Source organism: Limulus polyphemus, unplaced genomic scaffold, assembly GCF_000517525.1.
Source record: "Limulus polyphemus unplaced genomic scaffold, Limulus_polyphemus-2.1.2 Scaffold1000, whole genome shotgun sequence".
In the NCBI taxonomy this organism is placed as follows: domain Eukaryota; kingdom Metazoa; phylum Arthropoda; class Merostomata; order Xiphosura; family Limulidae; genus Limulus; species Limulus polyphemus.
The window spans coordinates 33283-57618 of NW_013666610.1; the positions used below are offsets into that span (position 1 = coordinate 33283).

Consider the following 24336-nt stretch of genomic DNA (forward strand, 5'->3'; position numbering starts at 1 on the left):
ATATTGTTGGAATAGAGTGGGCACTCTTTTTTTGTTTAAAATATACTTTTCCATTATGTCAGCTTAGTTTATAGATACTACTGGTTTTTTTCTCCTTAAAATGGAATGCAAGGTAGTGTTGACACACAAATGTAAAAGGCTGTCTGTAATGTGATGGTACTTGGTTCTCTGAAATTGTATGAAGAGCATCGAAACACTGTTGACCATGTTCGCTTCGCCTTTTATCTCTATCGATGCGATGTACAGGCGTGTTTCTTTCTTGTTCTTCCCTTCAGCGCTCTTCATTTTCTCTGGCAAGTTTACGCAGCCGTGTTTCTTTCTTGTTGTTTCTTTATAAACTCTTTGTTTGATTTTTGTCTTCTTTTCTTCTTTCTTCCAGCAGTGGTTGGACTAATTGGTCTCCGTTTGGTGGTTTTCTACGTGGAATTTTCAGATCTATGTTAAAGGGATAAAATGAAGGATAAGAGATGTCTGGACTAGATTTTAACAACTTGCTTGCAAACGTCACTTATGCACCCTTAAGAAACAGAAATATTAAACAAATTTTTCTCTAATATTATTTTATTTAACATTGTTGAAGTCGTTACTTATTCTTTAAAAAGTTATAATCAATCTTTTAAATGAGCCTTGGTACTTAGGTAAATATTGATAAAAGGAAAACGATTGGAAAAGAAAAAAATATCCTCGTTTTTTACGATTCTAAAATAAGAAACGTAAATTATAAATATGTAGAAAAACACCATTTTTTTCTTTGAAACATTCAGCGATTCGAAATTTTTGTATTAAAATAATAACCAAAAGAAAGAATATCAATGGTAGGATCCAATGCTTTTAAATAAGGAAAGCTTTTTTATTAAAATAAACAACTTTTTATTTCTAAATTCGTTTTTAGAATTTTTTTATGGTTCATTTGGTGATTCCATACTTTAAGCATCATTATTCCAAATGTTATCATCTTACCTTAAATGTTATGTAGGACGGTACTTCCCAAACTGTGCCTCGGAAGGGTCTCAGGTGTGCCGCGGAATTTTTGTAATTATTTAGTAATGTAAAATTATTATGAATTTAATATATTTACAGAATTTCAAATGTGGTTTATTTTCTCCTTGATACACAGTATAACAGTAATTTCTGCCTGTCTTAGTCAGGGGGGGGGGTGCCACTAGGCCTGCCATACGGACTTATATACATGTGCCGCAAAAATTTTGGAACATTAAAAGTGTGCCGCGAGCTGAAAAGTTTGGGAAGCACTAAGACATCACTTAACATTTGAAACGAACATTAGGCTTAATGTTAGGCCTATAGAACTGGCAAATTAATTGAGTCCAATGCTTCTTTTTGAGTGATTTTTAAACTTTTTGTTATGTTATATCTGGTTCTGGGGCTCGTGACTAACTTAAAAATACTTCAAAAGGGTACTAATTATGCAAGTGTATTTACAATATTTTTAGGCTCAAAATAAAGTGCTCAAACATTTTAATAATTTTAATGGTAAATTTCATGATAAGCAAGGCATCACCTAGGTTTTTTTGTAACCTGTCTAAAATAAAAAGCATGCAAGTTGCATGTTTAATAACTAGCCTACAACTTATACAGTGATTTTATTTTATTTTTTGATACTACAGACTTGAAGAGAGAGGCCAGTATTTGCCATATGTTGAAACATCCTCATATTGTGGAACTCTTGGAAACATATAGTAGTGAAGGCATTTTATATATGGTTTTTGAATAGTAAGTACTACATGCACATGAGGAGTAAGTATTTTTGTTTAAGCTATTTAATTACCGTATTTTTAGGAATATAAGTCGCACCGGTGTATAAGACGCACCCTTATTTTGAAGACAAATTTTTGGGGAATAAAAACCTACAGTCGCATTTGAAAGATTTCTATTTAACAAAAATTCAATTTGATACTTTAAAAATTAGTATATATTGTTCTAAACACAAAAGAGCTCAAAACATCAAAATAAGAAAATACCATAAATCAAAAAAAGGTTTACTGAGTTAATAGATATATCTTTATGAAACTGCATGGAAAGCCACTGTTGTGTAAGGTTCTGCTAGGACTTAAAATATACATACTGGTCTTCTTCTCATTTATTTTATGGTTAGTTTGGCAGGTGATTGAAATTCTTAACTAATTTTGAATTCTCATTTCCTATTCCAATTCAATGCAAGTTGTCAGAGAAATATTGGGATGTTTGAACTTTATATGTAGAAAATTAAATCTCTTCATTTATAAACTCTAATTATTTAAAAAAAGAGTCAATTTATGAGAAATTGCATCTTTACAGGGTTAAACAGTGATGTTTGATGTATGGGTTACACTTATACAGAGGTTGAGTATGTTATATTAAAATGATTTTGGAGTTTCAGTGTTGTTACAGTTCATGTTGCCCTTTCCAGTTATGCTGTATCTGATAAGAGTGCATTTTGAAATAGCCTTGCAGTGTAGTCTATTGTAAAAAGCTCCATTGTACGGCTGCCATGTCTGAAGCACATCCCTCCTCTGTAATTTCTTTCCATATTTAGAGTATGAGGATGGCAGTTTCCAGAACCCAGTTCAACAGTCTGTTACACAGAAATCCATAGATGCTGAATTAGGAGTCTTCCCAGTTTGTCTTTGTATGGAATAGCATGAATACATATTTCATTCACAATCTGCTGGAGGTATGTGATGGTAAATGGGCATATTGAAGCAACTGGTGTGCATGTCTCCAAATGGAGATCCTTCTTGATTATGTTGTGTACTATTGTTTGGGACACACATGGGCAGCTTTTGCCACTGACCTTCATGTTTGTGGTTCCTCATGTGGGACAAGATGTCATACTTTGCTAGTATGTCTGTGGTATAACTTTTTGCAGGTCTCTTTCAGTATGGACCTGGTTTCTTAGCATAGTCCTTATTTCTGTTTTCAATGCCATTAACGGATATACCTGTCTTGGAACTTCTAAATTCCTGATTTGAAAATACTTTTATGATTCAAGTGTTTGAATATTTTGCATCAGAAAGGGCTGTTACATACCTTTCCCAAGAGTGTTAAATTTTTGGTGGCATCATACAAGCAATGTCAGAATGTTGTTCTGAACTTGTGATACATTCTGTTCTACTTTGATTTTATATCTGCTGTGGTTGTTACATGACTTTCTGATTTGCATATTCAAAATATTTTAAGATAATGTACCCAACCCTCTATATTAGCTTTGATTCTTTATTTTAATATTTCATTATTAATCTTGGACATAATGCAGCATTATAATAATGTAATAACTTCTTGAGTCTTGTCACATGTATTTTAACTTTGCGTAGTAGATGAAACAGCCTAAAAGATATATTTAGAATCGTTTTATTCATGAATTTGTAGTTTTTTGATGTAACAGTTTCAGTTTTTATAATACTACTAGAAGTACTGCATCTAATGTGAGTTTTAAGATGTTTTTGATATAGCCCATTGTTTTGTTAAAAAAATAAAATCTTGTTCATTTGATCATAGTTTACACTTTGACAATGCTAATTAATCATTTCCATTGAGTATAAACTACTTGCTGCAAGTCTTCTATCAACTTTCCATCAGATATACATAAAAGTATTTGTACATATTATTCAGAAATATTCAATAAACCTTTGTTGTTGTTTTCATTTTCCAAATTGCAAAGTTTCAGAACTTAATATTATGTTATTTCCAAGCTAAAAATCTAAATAAAATTCAGCCTTTTAACATTATCGTATGAATAGGTTTTAGATAATTTTCATTTCTCTTTCAAGCATGGAAGGAACAGATATATGCACAGAAATTGTAAAACGTGCAACAGCGGGATTTGTGTACAGTGAAGCAGTAGCCAGGTAAATAGAAGTCTCTTTTAAAGTGCTGCTTTGGTAGATCCTTCCATTGTATTGTTACATAAAATTTGATTGTTAGGTGTTTTACGACACTCAATATATATATTTGTAAACTGAATATTATTGTTAAATGTTTTATAACATTTTAGCCTCTGCTAACCTTATCAAGCATGAAACACCAAGCATTAGTGTAATCATGTCACACATCCCACTAATATATTGTGTGCTAGCAGGTGTTGAAGTCCTTTGTATCATGACAGATTTAGGGTACCTGCTCACAGAAGTCAAGAATTTGGGGACTTTTGAAATAATTTTAATACTTTCAGAATGCCTTTTTGAAATGTGAGACTATTTTTTTCAGTTAAATATATATGAAATATCCATAAAATTACCACATGTTCAATGGCCAAACTAAGTGATCCTCTCTCTCTCTCTCTGTTTTGTTACATGGGAGGGGGCTAATGATTTAAAGGGGAGGACTTGTCAAGTTGTCACCAGTAATTGTTTTAAAGTAAATTTATGCTTAACTGTTATTTTAAGAGATAAAATAACTGTGATAGCAAAATAAAAAAAAATGTTTTATTTGCTTGAAGACATTTATAGCAGTCATTTGTACTAGTGGTTAAGACCAGCACTGATGTAAGCATACAGTTCCATGAAAACTGTGCTTATTTTTAATTTTTAATGTTTTACAGTAGTTTAATATGCCATACTATTAATAGTTTAGTTCATTTGATTATAAAGAGTTTTACAAAACATTCCACAATCTGTTAGTTTGATCATAAATAATTTTGCTATCTTCTGCTTATAATTAGGAGTTCTGCTATGTTTTGTGAACAGTTAGTTTGATTTTAAATAAGATTGTTACATGGGCATGTAATTAATTTGGTTTAGAGCTATTCTATTTTCTGTTATGTAAAAAATGTAGTGTTTTCTTTGTGCTGGTTTTTACCTATAGTTTTGTGTCAATTATTATTTAATAATATTCCTTTCCTTTTAGTCACTACATGCGACAAATTCTTGATGCCCTCCATTACTGCCACAACAATAACATTATTCACAGAGATATTAATACACAGTGTGTTCTACTTGCCACTAAAGAGAATTCAGCTCCACTGAAAATGGATGGTTTTAGAGCTGCCATACAACTGAAAGAAGATAATGTTAATGATGGTAGGATAAATGTTTTTGTCTTGAGTGACATAATGTACTTGTAGAGGCATACCCAAATGGTAGAAGATCATTCTAATAAGGGTAATATAAAGTTTTTTTATCTTCAGTGTTGCATTGTACTTGTGTGAAAAGATAAGTTAGAAGTTAGCCATTAATTGTAATGTATATTTTAAAAATTATAAAAGTGAAAAGAGACAATGTTGAAAAGGATTGATTAACATTTTTAACCTTATTGTCATAACGAATATGTGAAGGAAGGAAGTCACTGATCTTTGCATCAGTAGCAAATTTACATTTAGTATATTTGAAAGTATAAAGGTAAGTGTACATAATGGGCATGAATGTTTTAGTAGGGGCATTCAAGTTCACCTTTGTTGATGGTAAGATATAGTTTTAGAGATGTTTTGGTGCTCCTGTTCCCATGGTAGTAAAATACTTTTTATTTTTTATTTTGGAGGGAAATTATGGAATTTTGTCTATGTATCTCTTATCTGTAATGTAAAGAAGCTGGTACACTTCAAATAATCATTTAATGTTTGACATATGCTTTAAGTATCCCTTTTATAAAATACAAATAAATTAAAATACTGAATATGGAAAAGCAAGTTTGGGTTCAAAGGTACATTATTTTTGATTTTATAATATTTTAATCTCTTGTTTTTGTTTTAGAATCATAAAGATGTTTCACAAGAATTAACATTAACTTCTCATCAATACTATACTGACACAATATCTTACCTCCTCTCACAAAAAGTTTTCTCGACTTTACTGCCCTGTATCAGTATAACTTTTTGCTTGCTACTAGCTTTGATACTCCCACTTATTTCTGCACACTAATATGCAAATGACTATGCAGCAAACCTCCACCAATAGGAGTGCAACACTACCCCTATCGTAACTAGTGCTCACTCTTAATCTTGCACATGTTAAACACTTCTTGATTGGCATTCAAATTTGATAGATGTATTTTCACTCACAGTTTGATTCACTTATCCACAAGCTTTTACTTTCTTAATGTTTCTACATTAGTTACATTGTTCTTTACTGTTTTCATTCTCTTCTGTGGAAAATTATGAATTATTTTATATATCTTCTCTTCTCTTTCAATATCATGAGTTATACACTTACAGTTTCTGGTGGTCATGACTACAACTCCTGTTACTGACTGAAACAGAACTGCCATCCACAACCAATGGGTCAGAACCATGATTTTCAGCTTATGAAATGACGGCTCTGGTCCCTCAGAAGTTGACCAGTTTCAAGTATTCCGTTAATTTTTTTTCTTTGCAAAGGCCATTTTTGCATATTTGGATTCTCTCTGTGGTGAGTGTTGCCTGACCAAGTATACTTAGTCTTAAATTTTCACTGTACGATCTGTGAACATGTACCATGCTAGATGACGGTGATGTTGAGGCTCTTCCTAACATGCACAATTCCACTCAGTTTGAAAGTAGGGTGGTAGGATTCTGCTGGGGAAGGTAGAGTGATGCCCTTTCTACCATGAACCTGATGTACAATTACACATGCTGCAGTTTACCCTTCTGGCTGAGGCACCCTCCTTCCTACCATTCTCAGGATGTCTGTTCATGGGAATCGGGTGTTGGTTGGAACTGGACCAGCCACATAAGTCCTCACATGTGGTTAGCTGGTATCGTATTCCTACTGTGGACTGGACAATAAATTCCCAATGCTGTCAGATTTTGGACTGGAGATGCAACCCCAAATGGTGATTCCTCTTCCTACCATCTGCTGGATGTCATTTCCTGGTGGATCTGGACTTGTTTGTAGCTGGATGAGACACATGAATTCCTGCATGTGTAAGGCTGGGTACCTCATCCTACCGTGGACTGGATGACAAATTCCCAATTCCTCCAGGTTTTGGGCTACATAAGAACACCCACTTGGGCTCTCTATCTTCCTACCATCTGCTGGCTGTTGGTTCCTGCTGGATCTGGTGTTGGTTGTGTTGTAGGTGTGCACATGTGAAGGCAGGTTCTGGGTATGGAAGCTCCTCTTCCTTGCTGGTACATCATTTTGGAGGTGAAGGGTAGAGGACCCTCTTCCTACTACAGAGCTGATGTACAATTCTAAATGCTGCCAGGTGTTGGTTGAGATTGAACTCCCATTTATGGTGTATTGCACTCTAGCCACTCTACACCAGGAGATCTCATTACTCATGTATTTTTTTTCTTTGGGTCCCTCAATTTTTCTGCTATTTTTGATGACACATTACTAAATGGTGAAAACTATACATGGATCAGAATTGGTGCAGTCTCCCATGGGTGTGTTGTTTTTAATTTCATCTCACACTCCATGGTTTTTCTTTGGGGGCTTCCTAAAGGGGAATCATTTTCTCACCAACCCTCCACCAGTTCATTGTGGGAGTGGAGGTAAGATAATGTATCGGAAGTTAACAGTTTCTTAAACTTAAAATGTATTTCTAACAGATATTTACCTCTTCTCATATTTCCCACCCATCCTCCCTACTTCTGGTTTGGTTTGATCTGACCAATCTTGAAGTGGTTAACATGTGTAAGATTAGAGAGGGTGCTAGATACATTAGGGGTAATGTCACATTCCTTTTGGTGGAGATTTTCTGCATAGTAATTTGCATATTAGTATGCAAAAATAAGTAAGAGTATCAAGACCAGTGAGAGCAAAAATTTACACCGATAGAGAGTAGTATAAGTTGAGTAAGCTTTTAGTTAGTGGAGGTAAGTATCTATAAGAAATACATTTTCAGTTGAGGAAAAAGTTAATTTTTGAAAACTATTTCAAACGGGTGAAATTCTGCCAGTACTAACCAGTACTGAGTACTGGAACTTATTTTTTAAGGTAGTACTGGTACTGGGATTTATTGAACTGCTTTTTTGGATACATTTCATTGTTCTGTCAAAAAAGCAACTATTCAATGACACTGAAGTTGTTTTTTGTGTTTACACATAGATTTTTTTTCTTTTTCAAAAACAGGTCCACTTCATCAAGCTGAGTACCTCTACTTTTTTTTTGAGAATTTCACTCCTGATTTCAAATATAAATTTCTTGCAAATTGTATGCCTAAAATTATTGATGAACTTGAGACTTGTTTATTGTTGTATGGTCATTAATTAAAGTAAATTTTATATGTTTTATCTTTAATTTTCATGAAATAGTGGTATGCATTTTTTAGTTATTATTTCATTTTGATATCTTACTACATGTGATTGAAGATAGTTTCTTTCTCACAGATAAAAATTCTATGAAGTATCCAATGGGGATGCATCCAAAGGGCTGTGCATATATAAGGTGTGATGAAAAGGGTAAGAAAAACATCTTTGTTGTGCATGAAAGTGTAAGAAAGACACATTTAACATAGCTATTTTGATTGGTCATGAGAATTATTGTTAAGTACATAAAAAAAAAAAGACTCATTCTACACAAATATTTAGCTATGTGTGAAAAGTAGTCATAAAGCACACATATAGCTTTACGTGAAAAGTTACTTCCAAAACATACTTATATGTACTTACACTACAGCTATTACTCAACTGCTAGTTTCCTTTCTTTGTCCATTTAAGCATTGGTCTGATTTTTTCTCACTTGCTCCAGTTTTTTATTCCCCCACTTAATTGCCCTTGGTGATATCTGTCTCGTGACATTCTCCAGCTACTCAATGCACCCTCTATCCTGGTACTGTATATAAGTACCTCATTCAGGTAGTATTATAATTTTTTCTTGACAAAGCATTCACTAATAGGTTTCTCTATACTGTTACCATCAGAGATACTTTGGCAAGTCACTATCTGGCATGAATTCCTGGATTATAGTTTCCGGCACGGAGGCAAATAAGGTCTCTCCCATCCCACCTCTGATATGTAGCATTGCTTAACAGTTGGGAAGGGAAGTCACTCTCAGTTGAGACTGTCTGTGACCTTATACGCAGTGAGATGGAGACATATATTCAGCCTGGTGGTGTTTCTCCAGGAGGATCTGAGACTGCACTTGAGGGCGATCCTGGACATTCTGGAGAGAATTTAGATTCACTTTTTTCCCACTGCTTACCTTTACTCTGTTGGATTCTCATGAGGCCAATTTGGAACAGTTGCCTCTGGCTCCTTTTCTTCAGTTGATCAATTGAATGTTGATGTTTTGGATCTTCCCCCAGTTACTTTTGAGTCTTTGTCTTCCTTGATGGCAGATGGTTGAGAGTGAATACTTAGTTCTCCCTCCATACCTTTATATTGTGGTTCATGGAGGGAGGTTTACTGCTCAGTTACATGAAAGGACAGCTATGCCTTGTCTGTGACATTTGTCAGAACAAATTCTTTAGCCTACCACTTCCAGGTGGATGTGTATTTAGACTCTCAAAGAATAGATCTGCTCCTGGAAATGTCGGGTTCCAGAACAAAGTCTGTGGTCAACCTGAATAGATCACAATTTTCTAGAATTTGTCTGACCCCAACTACAGTTCTGAGATATTTATCATCTCTCCAACTTTTGTCAGAAATATCTCAGCAATCATCACATCAATTTGATGAGGAGTTGGGACCATTGTTGGCATATACCTTGGTTTGATTGTCAGCTTCTGCACATTTGCTAGTCACTTAGCTGGTATGTTGTTGGAGAACATTCATCTACTAGCTGATGCCCTCTGTGAGTTATGTAAGGCCCCTTTTCTGACCCTTGATTTTTGCAGGCATTCCAGAGTTCCTGGAATCAAGGATTTGTGTCGCCCATCTGCATTCCTCCTTGTCATAGTTGGCTTCTTGACTTTCCTCGACTGTTACATGGGGTCATAGTTCTGCCCCTGTTTGAATGTCCCGACCCCTGACATAAGCCCTTTGGTCCATTAGTATCCAAAATAGCTTCTGCCCATATCCACAAGGTTCCTCTGCTTGGTTGGAATGCTGCCAGCTGTGTCGGAGACTACCATATGCCTTTGGGAGCTTCGGTCCAAGAATTTCATGATGTATGGAAAACCTTTATCATGGCTATTACAAGTCCTTGCATTAGGATTAGTCATTCAGTTCACATCTCCACCACCATTATCCCTCCCGCAGATCCTTGAATTTTAGAACTTCATTCCAGGGCTGTCAGATATTTGTTGGTCAGTGGGGAGAGTCCTCCCAGTTCTTTCAGGGTTTTATTCCTGTTTGTTTGTTGTGCTCAAGAAGATGGGAGGTTACTGTTCGGTCATCGATCTTTTTTGTCTAAATCAATTCCTAGATCTTCTGAAGTTCAGGATGGAATCATTCCTCACCCTGTGTTGTCAATTTAAGCCAAGACTGTGGGTAACCAAGTTCGATATTGCCAGTGCCTATTTACATGTTCCCATAGCGGACTTATCTCACCACTATCTGTCAGGTGCTGTAGTTCAGGGCTCTGTCCTTCGGACTAGTATCGGCACCATGAGTATTCTGCCGAATCGTATGATCTTTTTCTTGTCACCTCCATTCCATAGGCCTGTGCACACACCATTACATGGATGACTGGTTATTGCTGGCACCATCTCAACAGTTGGTGGAATGTCACACCAAGATTCTACTTTTAGAAGCAACCAAGGCAGGCTTTATTATTAGAGCCGAGAAATCTATTTTCACTCCAATCCAATATATCGTCCATTTGGGTGCCTTTTTCAACACGTACCTTAGTCGGGCTTAGCCAACTCCTATCTGGCTCCATGCTATGGAACAGGCAGTCTGACTGTTACTCGGGTCTCTTTCTCCCACTGCCTAAATGGTTCTTTCTCTTTTGGGGATGTGGGCATCACTCAAATCTCTCATTCCTATGGGATGAATGAACATGAGATCTATTCAGTGGTCTTTATGCAATCAATGGATTATGAACAGTGATCCACTGGATTCCCCAGTTTCCTTATTCAGGATCAGCATCTTCAATCTTGAGTGATGGTTGGATAGGAACAATACTATGATAGGTCTTCCTCTGCCGCCACCTCGTCCAGAGATCCATCTCTTCAGAATCAGGAATTCCAAGGCCTATGGATGGACAGTGAGGTTTCACTACACATCAGTGTTTTAGATCTTCTTGGTGTTCAAAGGAAGATGTCTCAAGGTCTGGACTTGTTGATAGTAATAATCATCAGGCTTCACTCTGACAATTCTATGGTGGTGTCTTTCATTTCCTGTCAAGGGGACACATGGTCCAGATCACATTGTTTTCAAACATTGATCTTCTTTACTGGGCCCACTCCCATTATATCATCCTACTAGCTTTCCATGTGTCAGGAGTGATGAATTTGGTAGCAGATCAATTATCTCGACCCAACCGGATTCTCCTGATAGAATGGATGCTGCATGATGAGGTTTCCATTGGATTTGCTCTCCGTTTGGGACACCAATAATTGATGAGTTTGCCACTCATTGGAACACTCAACTACTACCATTTTGGTCTCGGGTATCTCATCCTCCAGCATTGGCAATATATACATTCAGTCAGGACTAGACGCGATTGCATAGACATGTGCATTTCCACTGCTAGAGTCCTAGCTATGATTCGTTCGGCCCCTCATCGTGTTCTGTTGGTAACACTGGACTGGCCAGCTCAACCCTGATTTCCACTTTTGTGGTACCTTTAGGAGTGCCCACCTCTTCCACTTCCACCTTGGCTGTCTCTGTTGAGGCAGCCACGATCTGACACCCAGCCATCCCAAAGCTTAAGCTTTATTATTCTACCTGCATATTCAAATCAGTTCTTCTTCTCCAAGACAATGGCAACCAGTGAACGGGATAAATCCTCTTCACCGATTCATCTGACTACTATTTCTCACCTCTATGACTGATCAGATCCTAATCATTTGTTGTGTCCATTGAGGGCCTAGAAGTGTTATGTTGCCTGCACCAATGCCTTTCAACAACTTTTTGTTCATTGGGATTGTACAGTTTCCCAGGATTTATCCCCAGTTAACTTGACGAGGTGAGTACAAAAATTGATCCATATCACTTATTCTGGGCTCTCCTTTTAAGCGTGGAGACTTCTGGGAGTCACGTATCGTTAGATTTGTCACATTTCTCTGTCCATAATGGCCCAGTTGAATTACCCACTGAAGGAAATTATGCAGCCTGGTATGTGGACCTCCCCCAATACTCTTATCTCACATTATTTGCATGATCTGTTAATATTGTCCTCTGAGGGTTTTAGACTATCTCTGTAACTATTTTAATCATATCCGCTAGAGAATGAAGGGGGTTGGTATCTTCATTATTAATTTTGTCTCTTCTTTACTTTCCAGGATCCCTTACCTCTTTTTCACAGGATTCCACTCTGTGGCGAGTGTTGCCCAGACAGGCGTGCTTTTATCAAACCAAATCTGCACTATCAACCATTAACACAATATACTTCATCTAGGCTGCAACAGGCACTATAAAAATGAGATGTTCCATAAGACCACCTAGAGGCAGACTGGGTGGTATTAGTGTACTATGCTGGACTGCCACTTGTAAACTATCATACGCAGAGCATAAGGGGATCCTGACCATCCCTGCCGATCATTGGATTGGATAAATCGGGGTCGTTTTGCTTTTAAAAATGTAGGGAACTTTGTTCACCTATTGCACTGTTTCCAGAGCATTGTTCTTCAGGACTCCCTAACATGCATTACTCCCCCTCCTATATTCTTGGAGAAGACGATGAAATTGGGGGCCCTCCTTCCTGGATCCCTAGATGTTTTTTTCTAGGTGTTGGTAGGAGAGGCACCAGACTATGCGGGAGCTTACTCATAATAGCAGTTCAGATTGGATGCTTGGCTATCTGGCTGAGTTGAGTGTGGCCCTTCTTTTTGATCAATATTGCTTCAGTACATTGTTCATCCTGGTTCCTAGATTGAGCACAGTTTGTTCCATGTCCTTCCCATAATTTCAGGGACAAGTGGAATTTATCATGTTCATAATTCCAAATCAAATGAGTTCTGTTTCGCCAGGTTGAGTATGGCATACAGGTTCCCATCATTCTGTGTTTGAGGTGTTGCCTTTCGTACTTCTTTAGGTTGGTGAGAGGGTTTGTCCACGTCAGTGGTGATTACCTTCTCATCATGATTCCTGTGGCTGGGAACACATCACTCTATAGCTACAGGTTGGGATCCACTCACAAATATATAAATTGTTGTCCAAATGTCCTAGCCACCAACATGGGATTTAGGGGCCATGGCCCTATAATTCCAACACCAAGCAGTGGTACCTTGGCTGCCTGGTAGGGGCCTGGCCAATAATGATGATGGATCATGTCAACTTCCACCTGCAATGCATGAATTAGGTTCTGGGTGAAGAGATGTAGTGTGGATCCCCCACTCGGGTGCTAATCTTCTATTGGCAGGACCACAATCTATTCAGACACATTCTGTATGGAGGTAAGCATGTTTTGGAAGTTAACATTTTCTTAAATCAAAAATGTATTTCTAATAATACTTACCTCCCTCACATTCTCCCACCCTTCCTTCCCACTAAGAGCCAGAGTTAGGGATTGTGGATTGGGTCAGTCTCGAAAAAGTGATAATATTATCTGAATGAGATGCTTATATACAGTACCAGGATAGAGGGGCATTGACGTAGCTGGAGAGAGTCATGAGACAGATATCTCCAAGGGCAATTAAGTGGGGAATAACAGACTGGAGCAAGGAAGAAAAAATCAGACCAATGCTTAGATGGGCAAAGGAAGGAAACCCTAGTAGTCGAGTAATGGCTGCAATGTAAAAGGAGGTACATATTATTGGAATTACATATTCAATTTAAGAAATTTATGGAACTTACATATGGAAATTTACCTGGAAATAGCAACTGTTATTAAAGAATTCTGAAAAAAGGACATATGCAGATTTTTACATGTGTATTGAGATTTATCATAGATCAAGAATCAGATTCTTAAGAATGAAGATTTCATGATTTTTAAACTAGATAGCACTTGACTGAGGCATACAGTTATTTTTGGGGTTTGTAGTTCTTATTTTTTCTTTATTTGTAGTTGTAATAGTTATGGAATCTGTTGCTAAGAGATTGAGTGAGTTTTGCATAAAGTAATAGATGAATTTAATTCACTTAATGAGGCAAATTAAATATTTGGATGTTTGTTTTTATTCATAATTAATTTTCTCATTAAAGACAAGGTGTAGTGTTTATTTAATCAGGAAGGATTGGGACTCCTCATTTTATGGCACCAGAAGTCATTCAGCATTGTTTATATGGAAAGCCAGCAGACGTCTGGAGTTGTGGTGTACTCTTGTATGTGCTACTAAGTGGAACACTTCCTTTTCTGGGGACCAAGGAAAACTTGTATGAATCCATTTGTCAAGGACGTCTTAATGTATGAGAGCTAATTCTTTTCAACGTATGAAGTAATATGCAGGTGTTAATATTTAAACAGATTGTATGTATTATAAATTACTATCAAATACTTCTCCCACCTTGTGTCGTGATGTAATCTTATACAGGCTACCTTATTCACTCTATAATCCTCACATAATTTCATACACAATTGTTCACCAACTTTATAACCTTGTTATAGCCTCCTATAAAAAAAATTTACAACTTCTAGAGCTGTACAAGTTAAGTTATGCATCTTTAATATTGATATAATTTCAAATGGGTGTTATTTTTTTCCAATTACATCATATACCTTATAATCATGATAACCATGCACAAGTCATTTTATGCTCTTTGTAGCTAATGTAGTCTTGTACAGATTGGTTTATCTACTCTGTATCCTTAATGTGGCATTGTGCAAATCAAGTAAATCTAAAGTAATCTTGTTCAAACTACTTTATCTTTCCTGTGATTACAATAATTTATCCTGTACAAATCACTTAATTCACCTTGTAGCCCTGTAGTCTTTACAGATTATCTCCTCCAGCCTTCAAGTTTAATGTAACATTGTGTAAACTAATTTACACACACTATAACTCTGAATCACATTTTTTGCAAATTACTCCCCTCCTCTACCTTAGCCCTGATGCAGTCTCATACAGGTATTTCATTCACCTATAACATTTAGGTGGTTTCGAGGAGGTGCAGGTATGCAACTTTATCTTTTTTTATGTGGGGTTTATGTTTATGGAGCATAAAGGCAGTGTCCTGAGGTGAAACATGCAGTATAATTGCAGCGACAATAAAGCCAAACATAATTTTGTGCCAAACCAAAGAGGAGCAGGTAAGGTGTTTTGCAGCAGTATACCATTTTTGTTTATAACTAATAATACTTGTCATTAGATAGTGGTATTCAGTCTCTTGTGGTATTTTCAAGAAAAAGAAAAGTATGTAATAGCATTTCAACCATACTATGCAGATGATGTATTTCACTCATTACAGAGCTCATCAGGCTTAAAAAAAAACTAAGGGAATGAATTAAAATGTTTTAGTGTTAAAACATATAATAGACCTAATTATAATGTATTATGACAAGTAATTAATTATAATTATTATAATTAATTATAATCATGCTTCGCAGCTTCAAATTTTTGTGCCAGTTTGTCATACTGCTATTTTGTCTGTCTGGTTTACATATCAGCACATACCATCCCACTTTAACAACTGCATGAATTGTAATATTACCTAATAAAAATCTTCTTTGCACACCATAATCAAAATTTAAGTCAAAAATGTTGTTGACTCTGGTTATTTTTTCATAAGGGTCACACACACAACTAAAAAAAATTATTTTTAATATTTTGGCTTCATTGTTCCACATTAACTATATTCTTACAAGCTATGTTATATTTTAGTTAACAACACATTTATGCAAGTTGACCAACATGTCTTCTAACAAAGACAAGGAGTACCTTTTTGCTCCTCAAAAAATTGTCAACTGTTTGAAAGAGTTTGAGCTTCTTAGTCTTCTGGAAATCTACTTGAATTTTTTTTGATGATCCGACGTTCAAACTTTCGTTATGGAAGTCAACTCCAGCTCACAGGTTGCAGATTCATACTCATTCAAACTTTGATTTTCTTACATAACAAATCTTTATAGTAGGAAAAAAAGATAATAAACCTTTGCATGTGAGTCACGCTTTTAGCTATACTGATGATATTCTTATATGTAATTATCCAGGTTTTCTTCAAATTGCCAAGAAAGTTATCCACCAGAACTCATTTTATAAAAACCAAACCAAAAAAAACTGTCACTAAAATAAAACATGTTATCCTGATTTAGATGTCAGCATCACTAATCAAACATTTAAGCTCAAAATTCTCAATAAAACAGACACTTTCAATTTCTGAATACAAATTTCTCGAGTAAGTTAGGTTATGATGTTTACTATATACATATTGAACTCGAATGAAAATTCTTAAACAGGTTTTCACTACATTCATACATGCAATCTAAACTTATTGGAGGTAGCTTTTGATCTGCTTCAACAGATGTTACCAGGTTTAATGAACAAGATAATAACAAAACTTGAATAGAACAGTGTAATGCTACTCATTACAATAGGATGACTCTTCATTTTATTAAAGACAGTTGTACTTGTTCAACATTGAAATACTTCAAGGATAGGGCTCATAAACTCACTCTCATTTTTCACAAAGTATATTCTCATACAGCTTTGTGAACACTAGATTCTTCCAATTCAACAGTTTTTTATTTCTGATATTTAAAAATTGTTTAAAGTATTAAGTAACCACTATATTAACATGGTTACCACCATTAGTTTAAGTTCTTAATATGTATAGTTAATGCAAGCTGTATAACAGTTCTCTGTAAAATGTGCAGATAACCCTTAAATAACTTTGCATGAAATTTAAAACAAACTCTATAAAATATAGCATGAAATCATTAGTTACGTTAGTTTTTGCTCATTATTTGAACTGTCATATTTACCATTGTTGTTACTTCCTTTTCTAAGTCTTACTACTGGTGTGAACTTTCCCAAATCTTATCACATATACTATGGACTACTGTTTAGGGATTAATTATTTATTACTTTTGATACCCATACCATGTGTGTTGTAAAATTACAAGGGTAAATTAAAGTTAGTTGAGTTGCTTTAGACACACATCATAGTAAATAGTTTTTTATTACATTTAACTTGGGTATACTTCAGTTAGAGTGTCAATATTCTTGCTTTTTTTTTTCTTCTATGATTCTGTTTTTAACTTATTTTGTATTTTACTGTACTGTCTTGCTATCATTAAACAGTAACATGTGGAGTAATTTATTCCAGATGTCAAACTACTCTAAAGTCACTCTGGCTAAGATATTTAATGAACATTCATTGGTCACTAGACGTTATTAGGGAAGATTGTGTAAAGTTCTGCATATACTGATTGAATGTACAATAGTGCACTAGTTTTCATGTTTCATAAATAAGGTATATTATATTCTTTCTTCATTACTTTCACTAACAGTTTTAGGTTAAAATGTTTAATATATCAGTTTTTATTTATTGGTTATCATTGTATTTTCATTATAAAGATAATTTAATATTGTTAGTTTAATATATGTATTTAGAACTAACCTAAATTTTCTAAGCTGGCCAAATCTCATGAGTTACTATCGAGATTATAGTAGAAATAGGGTTAACAGAGAGTATCCAACTGATTAAATAATGCACTCTAATCTTTTAAGTATATTTCATTAGCTATACTCATTACAAGGTTGATTTTTAGTTCTGATTTGTTTAGGTAGCTTGCTTTAATCAGAAGTTTATATTAATTTTATCAAGATAAAATTTAACTATTCTAATTCTATTCTGTTCATTCATCACTTTTGATTGAAATTAACATAAACGAGACTCCTGTCATTTATATTATAGCACCATTTAACATTTCACTGAATGGTTTTATTTATTGTTGTTTGTTATTTTCTTCGACAGATGTTACAGCTCCGTATTTTTCAAAAGTGGGTGATCATATGTATACATTTTCACTATTGTATTTTATCAGATTGTTTTATTTTAGTAAAAAAAATTTTTAAAGCATGTTATGATTTGAATTTGACAGATAATTATTAGTAATACATAGTTGTTGTTTTTCTTTAATTTTAGTTAGCTGGACGTCCATGGGACCACGTGAGTGACTATGCTAAAGACTTAGTTCAGAAAATGCTGACTGTTGATGCTAAGGAAAGAATAACAGTAAAAGAAGCTTTAAACCACTTATGGCTCAAGGTAGAGCTTTTTACTATTCTTTGCTTGGTTCTTGAGTGAACCTAATTCACTATTGAAAATTCAAAACTCATAAAGGATTCTTCAGTTCAATGTTTTAGTTTGGTTATGTTACCACGTTACCATCATGTAGAAAAAATAAAAAGTATGCACAAGCTGTTATGTTTTTTTTACTTAAATTATGAAGAAAGAGCCATTTTAAATTGATTTTCTACTACTTGATCTACATATAAGGTGAAAGATCCACTTAACATTATTGGTTTCATGATATTCATTCTTGCTTACCCCTTTTTTTTAATATTATTTGGAAAAATTTAAAGAGCAACAGTACAAACTTTTACTGGAAATGTGTACTTGGAATTAGTTCTGAAGTTAATTTAAGACTATCTTCTAACTTTATTAAGAAACACACGAGTTGAAATTATAGTTTAGTTAAAATTGGCTGTCATTTTTCAACTTTGGCAGTGACATTTATATTTGTAAATAGATATAGCAGACATTCAACAAGCACTGTTAGGTCAAACGACTCACACATTTAGAAAATAAAAACTACGTTTTTTTTTTAAGAAACAAAAATTGGTCAAATAGTGCACTTTACTTCCAGGACATTTCTTTAATGCAGTAATTCAAATCCTTTTTGTTATTACAATTAAGTTAACTATCATAGAATGGGTACTTTTGGTCACAAAGCCTAATCTAGCTGCATAAACTTGTGGAGCAAGCCTAGCTGATATAATAATTATAATCACTGATAATGTTTTACCATACACTGTACTATTTCGTTAGATCTTCTTTATCTTTTTATAAATTGTTATTTTTCAGATTAAACTATCTGTGGAATTGCATTTTGACAGTAAATATAGCTCTGTGTTAAATTTATATAACTGTATAACTGGACCCTAGATTTTCTGAAATGCAAGTGTTTGACTCTTAGCTACCTAATGTTGCTGAATTCGTATGGTGAATTCTAGTACATTTTAGCTATACATTTATTTAATAACACACCTGTTAGATTTCTTAAATACCTTTGTAATTTTGAAGAATAAATAAAACTTTATATTTGAAAATTGGTGTTAATTGTCGAATGAAAATGGAAAAGTAATTGACTGTTGTAATTGTAATGGATTTTCTAATAAAATCTGCACTGATTCATTCTTGTTGTATTTCTAGGATAGAGATCATAGTGCTCCAAGAATTCATCTTCAGGAAACAGTAGAGGAACTAAGAAAGTTCAATGCAAGAAGGAAACTAAAGGTACATTATTTTATCTTTGTTTCTTGTGTGGAGATTGACACACAGCTTTTGTATCATCTCTGTTTCCTACTTCAGAGATAAATTTCATTTACCAGCTTTACTCAGTGTTATGAAATAATCATATAAAATTTGCTTATATGTTACTTAAAAGTTCTTGGATTGTACTTGTTATATGAAACATAAACTATTTTTATTGAAAATCTGTTAGGTTTTAGCATATTGTGAGTTCATAAATTATTTTTCTAGTCTTAAAGGGTTTTAAAATGATAAAATGCACTTTGTAGAGAGTCTGGAATACCTATGGCTAGCAGTGGAATATAAGAATGGAATCAGTGCATGTTGTGGATTCTAAGTTATGTGAAGTCCATAAATAGAATTGCAAAATAGCTTAAGTGCTTCCTGGATAGTGGATATTTGAGCTTCAAAAAAATACATTAGGATGATTACAGTGCACTGTGAATGTCTTGATGTTTGAAGTTCATACACAGGATTTAAGAATGATTTTAGTTCACACTGAACTTTTGGATACCTATAGTTCTCTTATAAAGTTTTATAATGATTTCAATTCATGATGTGGATTTTTTTATATCTGAGATTCTTATACAAGTTTTTTGAATGATTGCAATGCACACTGTTGATTCTAGAACGTTTAAGTTACTGCAATTCACAGTGGTGGTTGTAAGCATCTCCAAGTTCATATGGAATTTTAGGATGAATGCATTGTACAGTATAAACTTAAAGACATTTGAACTTGAAGTAATAAGAGTTATGGATTCTAAAGCACAGATTATTGACTTCAAGACTGTAGTACACAGATTTGGCTTTGTGATGTAGATCTTAATTGTGCATCTAGAAAAAATACGTTTTACTTTCTTATCTTAAGTCCAAACATTTAAATGGAATTCATTATTTCTTCAAAATTTACTTAGTTATTCTGAGTTGAACTATAAATTTTTATTCAAGAAAAATTATTAAGTCTGATAATTATTATATGACACTTAAATTTTATATATATGACATTCTTTTATAAGTAGCAACATAAATGTTGCATTGGTTTTTAAATGCTTGCAAAATGTAGCTAGTTTAGTTATATTTGTTGACAGGTTCAAAAAGCTAAATTTTATTCACATAAAATAGTTCAAGTGCACAGGAATGTTTAGATAAACCTGATTTCTTTTGTAGGGGGCAGTATTAGCAGCTGTTTCAAGCCCAAAATGGACCAATTTTTATATTGAACCACCACTTGATGGCCTTTCTAAGCTTGGGGTCAGTGATGAAGTTACATCTGCTGGTATGAAATTTTCAGATTGTTCAATAACTATGTTATCTCAAAAGGATAATCATTACATGCTAAGATATTATTATACTAATACTCAATATATTGCTGACTTGGTGTTATGTTTTGAACATAATTAAACAACTTATCATTGAAAAGAAATGTTTTTGTGTATGGTTTTCTACAGGTTTATTTACTTTAAATTTTGAAGTAAATTGGGTATTGATGTGGATAATCCTGAATTAAATTGGATGATTTTTTGATGAACAACTGTTTATTAATAAACACACACACACCATTAACCCTATCATGACCTGTAATTACTCTTTGATGTAAAGTGCACACTTTGGGTATCACAATTTTTAATTCAAAATTATTTTATAATTAGTATTTTGTCATTTTGAATTTATTTAGTATAATTTACAGAGGAAAATGAAACAAAATTCAAACTTTCATTTCTCTGCTGCTCTGAAGAGTCTCATGTGTAAAAAAAAAAACATGCTGATTGATTCTTTTAGAAAGCTTCTGTCCATACCAAACTGTAGGTTTATATTTTTTAGATAAATCATTATTCCTTGAAAATATAATGATTTGTGATTTGTTTCTCACATTACTTCCCATCTCTAGTTATTTTATTACAACAGCATCTGTGTCTATGGCAGTTATTTTGGTGTAAAGTTAATAGTTTCGAGAAAAACTATTACTCGCCAAGGGTGTTCAATGATTAGCAATCCTCCTTCACCCTGCTTGAGGTAAAAGATTAGAAGTTTGTAAAGTGGTCATTATTCTAACATGCCAAGTGGACGAAAAAATGAGTTTAAAAAATATATATATATAAATAAATCAAAATTATTACAACAGCCTTTAATTGCAACCCTTTTATTATGTCAAAGCATGTGGGCAGAACAATAACTGATGAAGCTCAGCTTTCAAAATAGTAGAGTAAATAAAATGGTTTACAGTACTTCATATTGGTTTAAATATTGTAAGTTAATTAGCACTATTGACCTATACCACTCTCAATATTGTAAGTTAGTTAGCACTTTTGACCTCTACCCCCCCTAAATATTTTAAGTTAGTTAGCACTGTTGACCTATACCACAGTTTACACTTCAGTGATAAGTTTTTATTAATACTCAAAGTAAAGTGTGCAGTTTCTAAATTTACCTTTTAGAAACTGTTTTGTGTTTCCTGTAGGAGCTGTTTCAGCTGTGCTGGACAGTTTGGACAATATTCACTGTCTTACAGACTGTAGCAAACGTGAAAGAGATTTTCTGCTCTCTGTCCTGGAAGACTCCCAACTGCATGCTCTTCTTGATGTAAGTTAAATTTTGGGTGTTTGAATATTAGTATAGCTGGTACTAAATTTTTTATATGTTCCTTGATTTCTTGAGATGAGTAAACATTGATAAGTCTTTACAGTTATGGTTGTATATATGATTGTAATGTTGTTCTTTCATTGGCAGGTTCTTTTAATTTATCTGCTGAAAATATTTCAATGTCTTTTTCACATATCATTAACAAGTTAGTTTTTCAACATTTCTACAACCTTGAATACTTGTATGCTACTGTACGTTGTTGCAGGCCTATGTTACAAATGACATTCAAATCTCCCTAAAAATACTAGGATTAACATAAAATCATCTTAGTTCTACAAGGTATTTTAATGAACACAGTAACAAACACAAATCCAAATACTTTCCAAAAACACACTGGCTGATTCAACTCTGTATCTTGAAAAACTGTACTTTATAATCTAAGTTCAAACTTACAATAAAAACTTGTTGCTAGCTTAAAACTTAATAGGCATTATAGGCCCATCTTACCATAATGCACCTTCTAGCTAACATATAAATTACAATATTAAAAACATAGCTTACAACAATATGTTTCATGATCATCTTGAATGTGTGGATATGATTAAGACTACTAGTGGTGGCTGTATATTTTTTCAGATTTTTATTTACATGGTTAGTAGAAATACATAAAATATCTAATGATAGCTGTATATATTTCCGGTGTATGTTGTTTCAATATCTGATCTACATTTAAGAATTAGGATATTAAGATTGTAGATTATAAAACATATAAAAGTGATTAGACTGTAGAATTTAAAGAAGTAGTATTTGGTAAATGTAAAGTTTAATATAATTTATCGGATATTAAAGATTAGATTAAGAAATGAACTCTTAACCTTTAGGGGACACATCAAATTTAAATGTATAGGTAGAAATAAAAGTAAACATAACATGTGTAATTTCAATTAAAATACAATAAACTTGAGAAGTATGATATTGCATTAAGATGTTGCAGTAGTATGTTTATGCAATAATTATGTATTTAGAAGATTGCAGTAATTTTAAAATATTTAAAAAAAAACAGTGAATAATATGGCAATTCAAAAGCTGGATAATTTTCAGACTTTTGTTGGGGTTCTGTAAAGTCTAATGGAGAATTTTGATTTTACTAGGTAATACAAGTTACAGTGTAATGAGAATATTGGTTAAGAGGGTATTTAAGTTACCTGATTGTAACTGTTATGTCCACTGTAATTCAGTAAATATACATATCTGCTTATATTTACTGTTGTTGTTGTCTTGTTTATGGCATTAAGTTTTGGTTAAATTTATGTCATTTGTGTAATTCTTAAGGAAGAATAAATGGTAATTTTATTTATTTCTAACTAAATTTGAAGTTAGGTCTCCCTCATTTTCTGACTTGATGCTATCACATATCCATCCTCAGACAGTTTTCTTGCTCAGGAGGATGAAACCAAAGAGCATGACAATATCTAGACTTGGATAGAACTTGTAGTGATGGTTGTGTAAATTTATTTGAGTTGTTTAAACTTCTGCAGAATTGTTTATGATAATTTTATGTTTTTGTAGGCATAGGCAAAATGAGATTATGGGATATAAGATGTAGAAGGACAGGTGTAATGACTTGTTGCTGTTATGTATTAGAATTTCAAATAGTTTGAAATTGAGTTAACTGATAAATTTAAATTTAATAGTTAAATTGTACTTTGGATTTAGCATTTAAATATATGCCGATATATAGTCAGTTTATGATATTTACCAACAAGATTGATACACAGTTTTCGTTTTAACACAAATATGTTTTAATATACACACAAAAATACAATTTACAATTATAGTTATTACAAATAGTTATTACAAACAATGATTTATAGACAAAAGTTTCACAAACTTAGTCAATATAAAGTCTTCTTTCTAGTCTGAAACTTCTTTGATATGTTATTGAGGATTCACGATGAACGAGTTGACGTAGGTATAATTCACTTAATGGGAAACTAGCTAGCTTTGTCCTTCATTATTTATCAGCCACACGTGCTGAGTTTTCCACTGTAACGTTATGTAATGTTTTCGTAAAAATACTAATGTCCAATGAGAATCCACTGAAGTTAAATGAGATATAATGTTCGAACTTTGTAAGTGCTTCTGGTCAAATATCTGAAGTTTTCCAATTGAGAAGCATTATAACAATCACACTTATAGTTTCCAAAGTTTGTAGCACACTGACTATAGCAAACTAATAATAGATACTCTCTTTGATGCATCATGTTGGGTATATTTATAGACGCGTGGAGGTTTTCTAGAAATTTCAGTTTTACGTAACAATACTGGCACTAAAACAAGCATTTACATACACACATGTTGTTGATTCTTACTCTCGAGAATCT

General features: G+C 33.7%; 1 protein-coding gene across 2 annotated transcripts in view; it reads left to right on the forward strand.

Moving 5' to 3' along the window:
• The window catches only part of LOC106461624 (peripheral plasma membrane protein CASK-like), a 150347-nt gene that overhangs the window by 32871 nt on the left and 93140 nt on the right, over positions 1-24336 (forward strand). For both annotated transcript variants that reach the window (XM_022388630.1, XM_022388631.1), the window contains exons 3-11: positions 1626-1731; positions 3768-3845; positions 4843-5015; positions 8243-8314; positions 14131-14306; positions 17984-18106; positions 19274-19357; positions 20540-20648; positions 21831-21952. In XM_022388630.1, the coding sequence (XP_022244338.1) occupies positions 1626-1731; positions 3768-3845; positions 4843-5015; positions 8243-8314; positions 14131-14306; positions 17984-18106; positions 19274-19357; positions 20540-20648; positions 21831-21952 (1043 nt within the window). The remainder of the gene's footprint in view (positions 1-1625; positions 1732-3767; positions 3846-4842; positions 5016-8242; positions 8315-14130; positions 14307-17983; positions 18107-19273; positions 19358-20539; positions 20649-21830; positions 21953-24336) is intronic.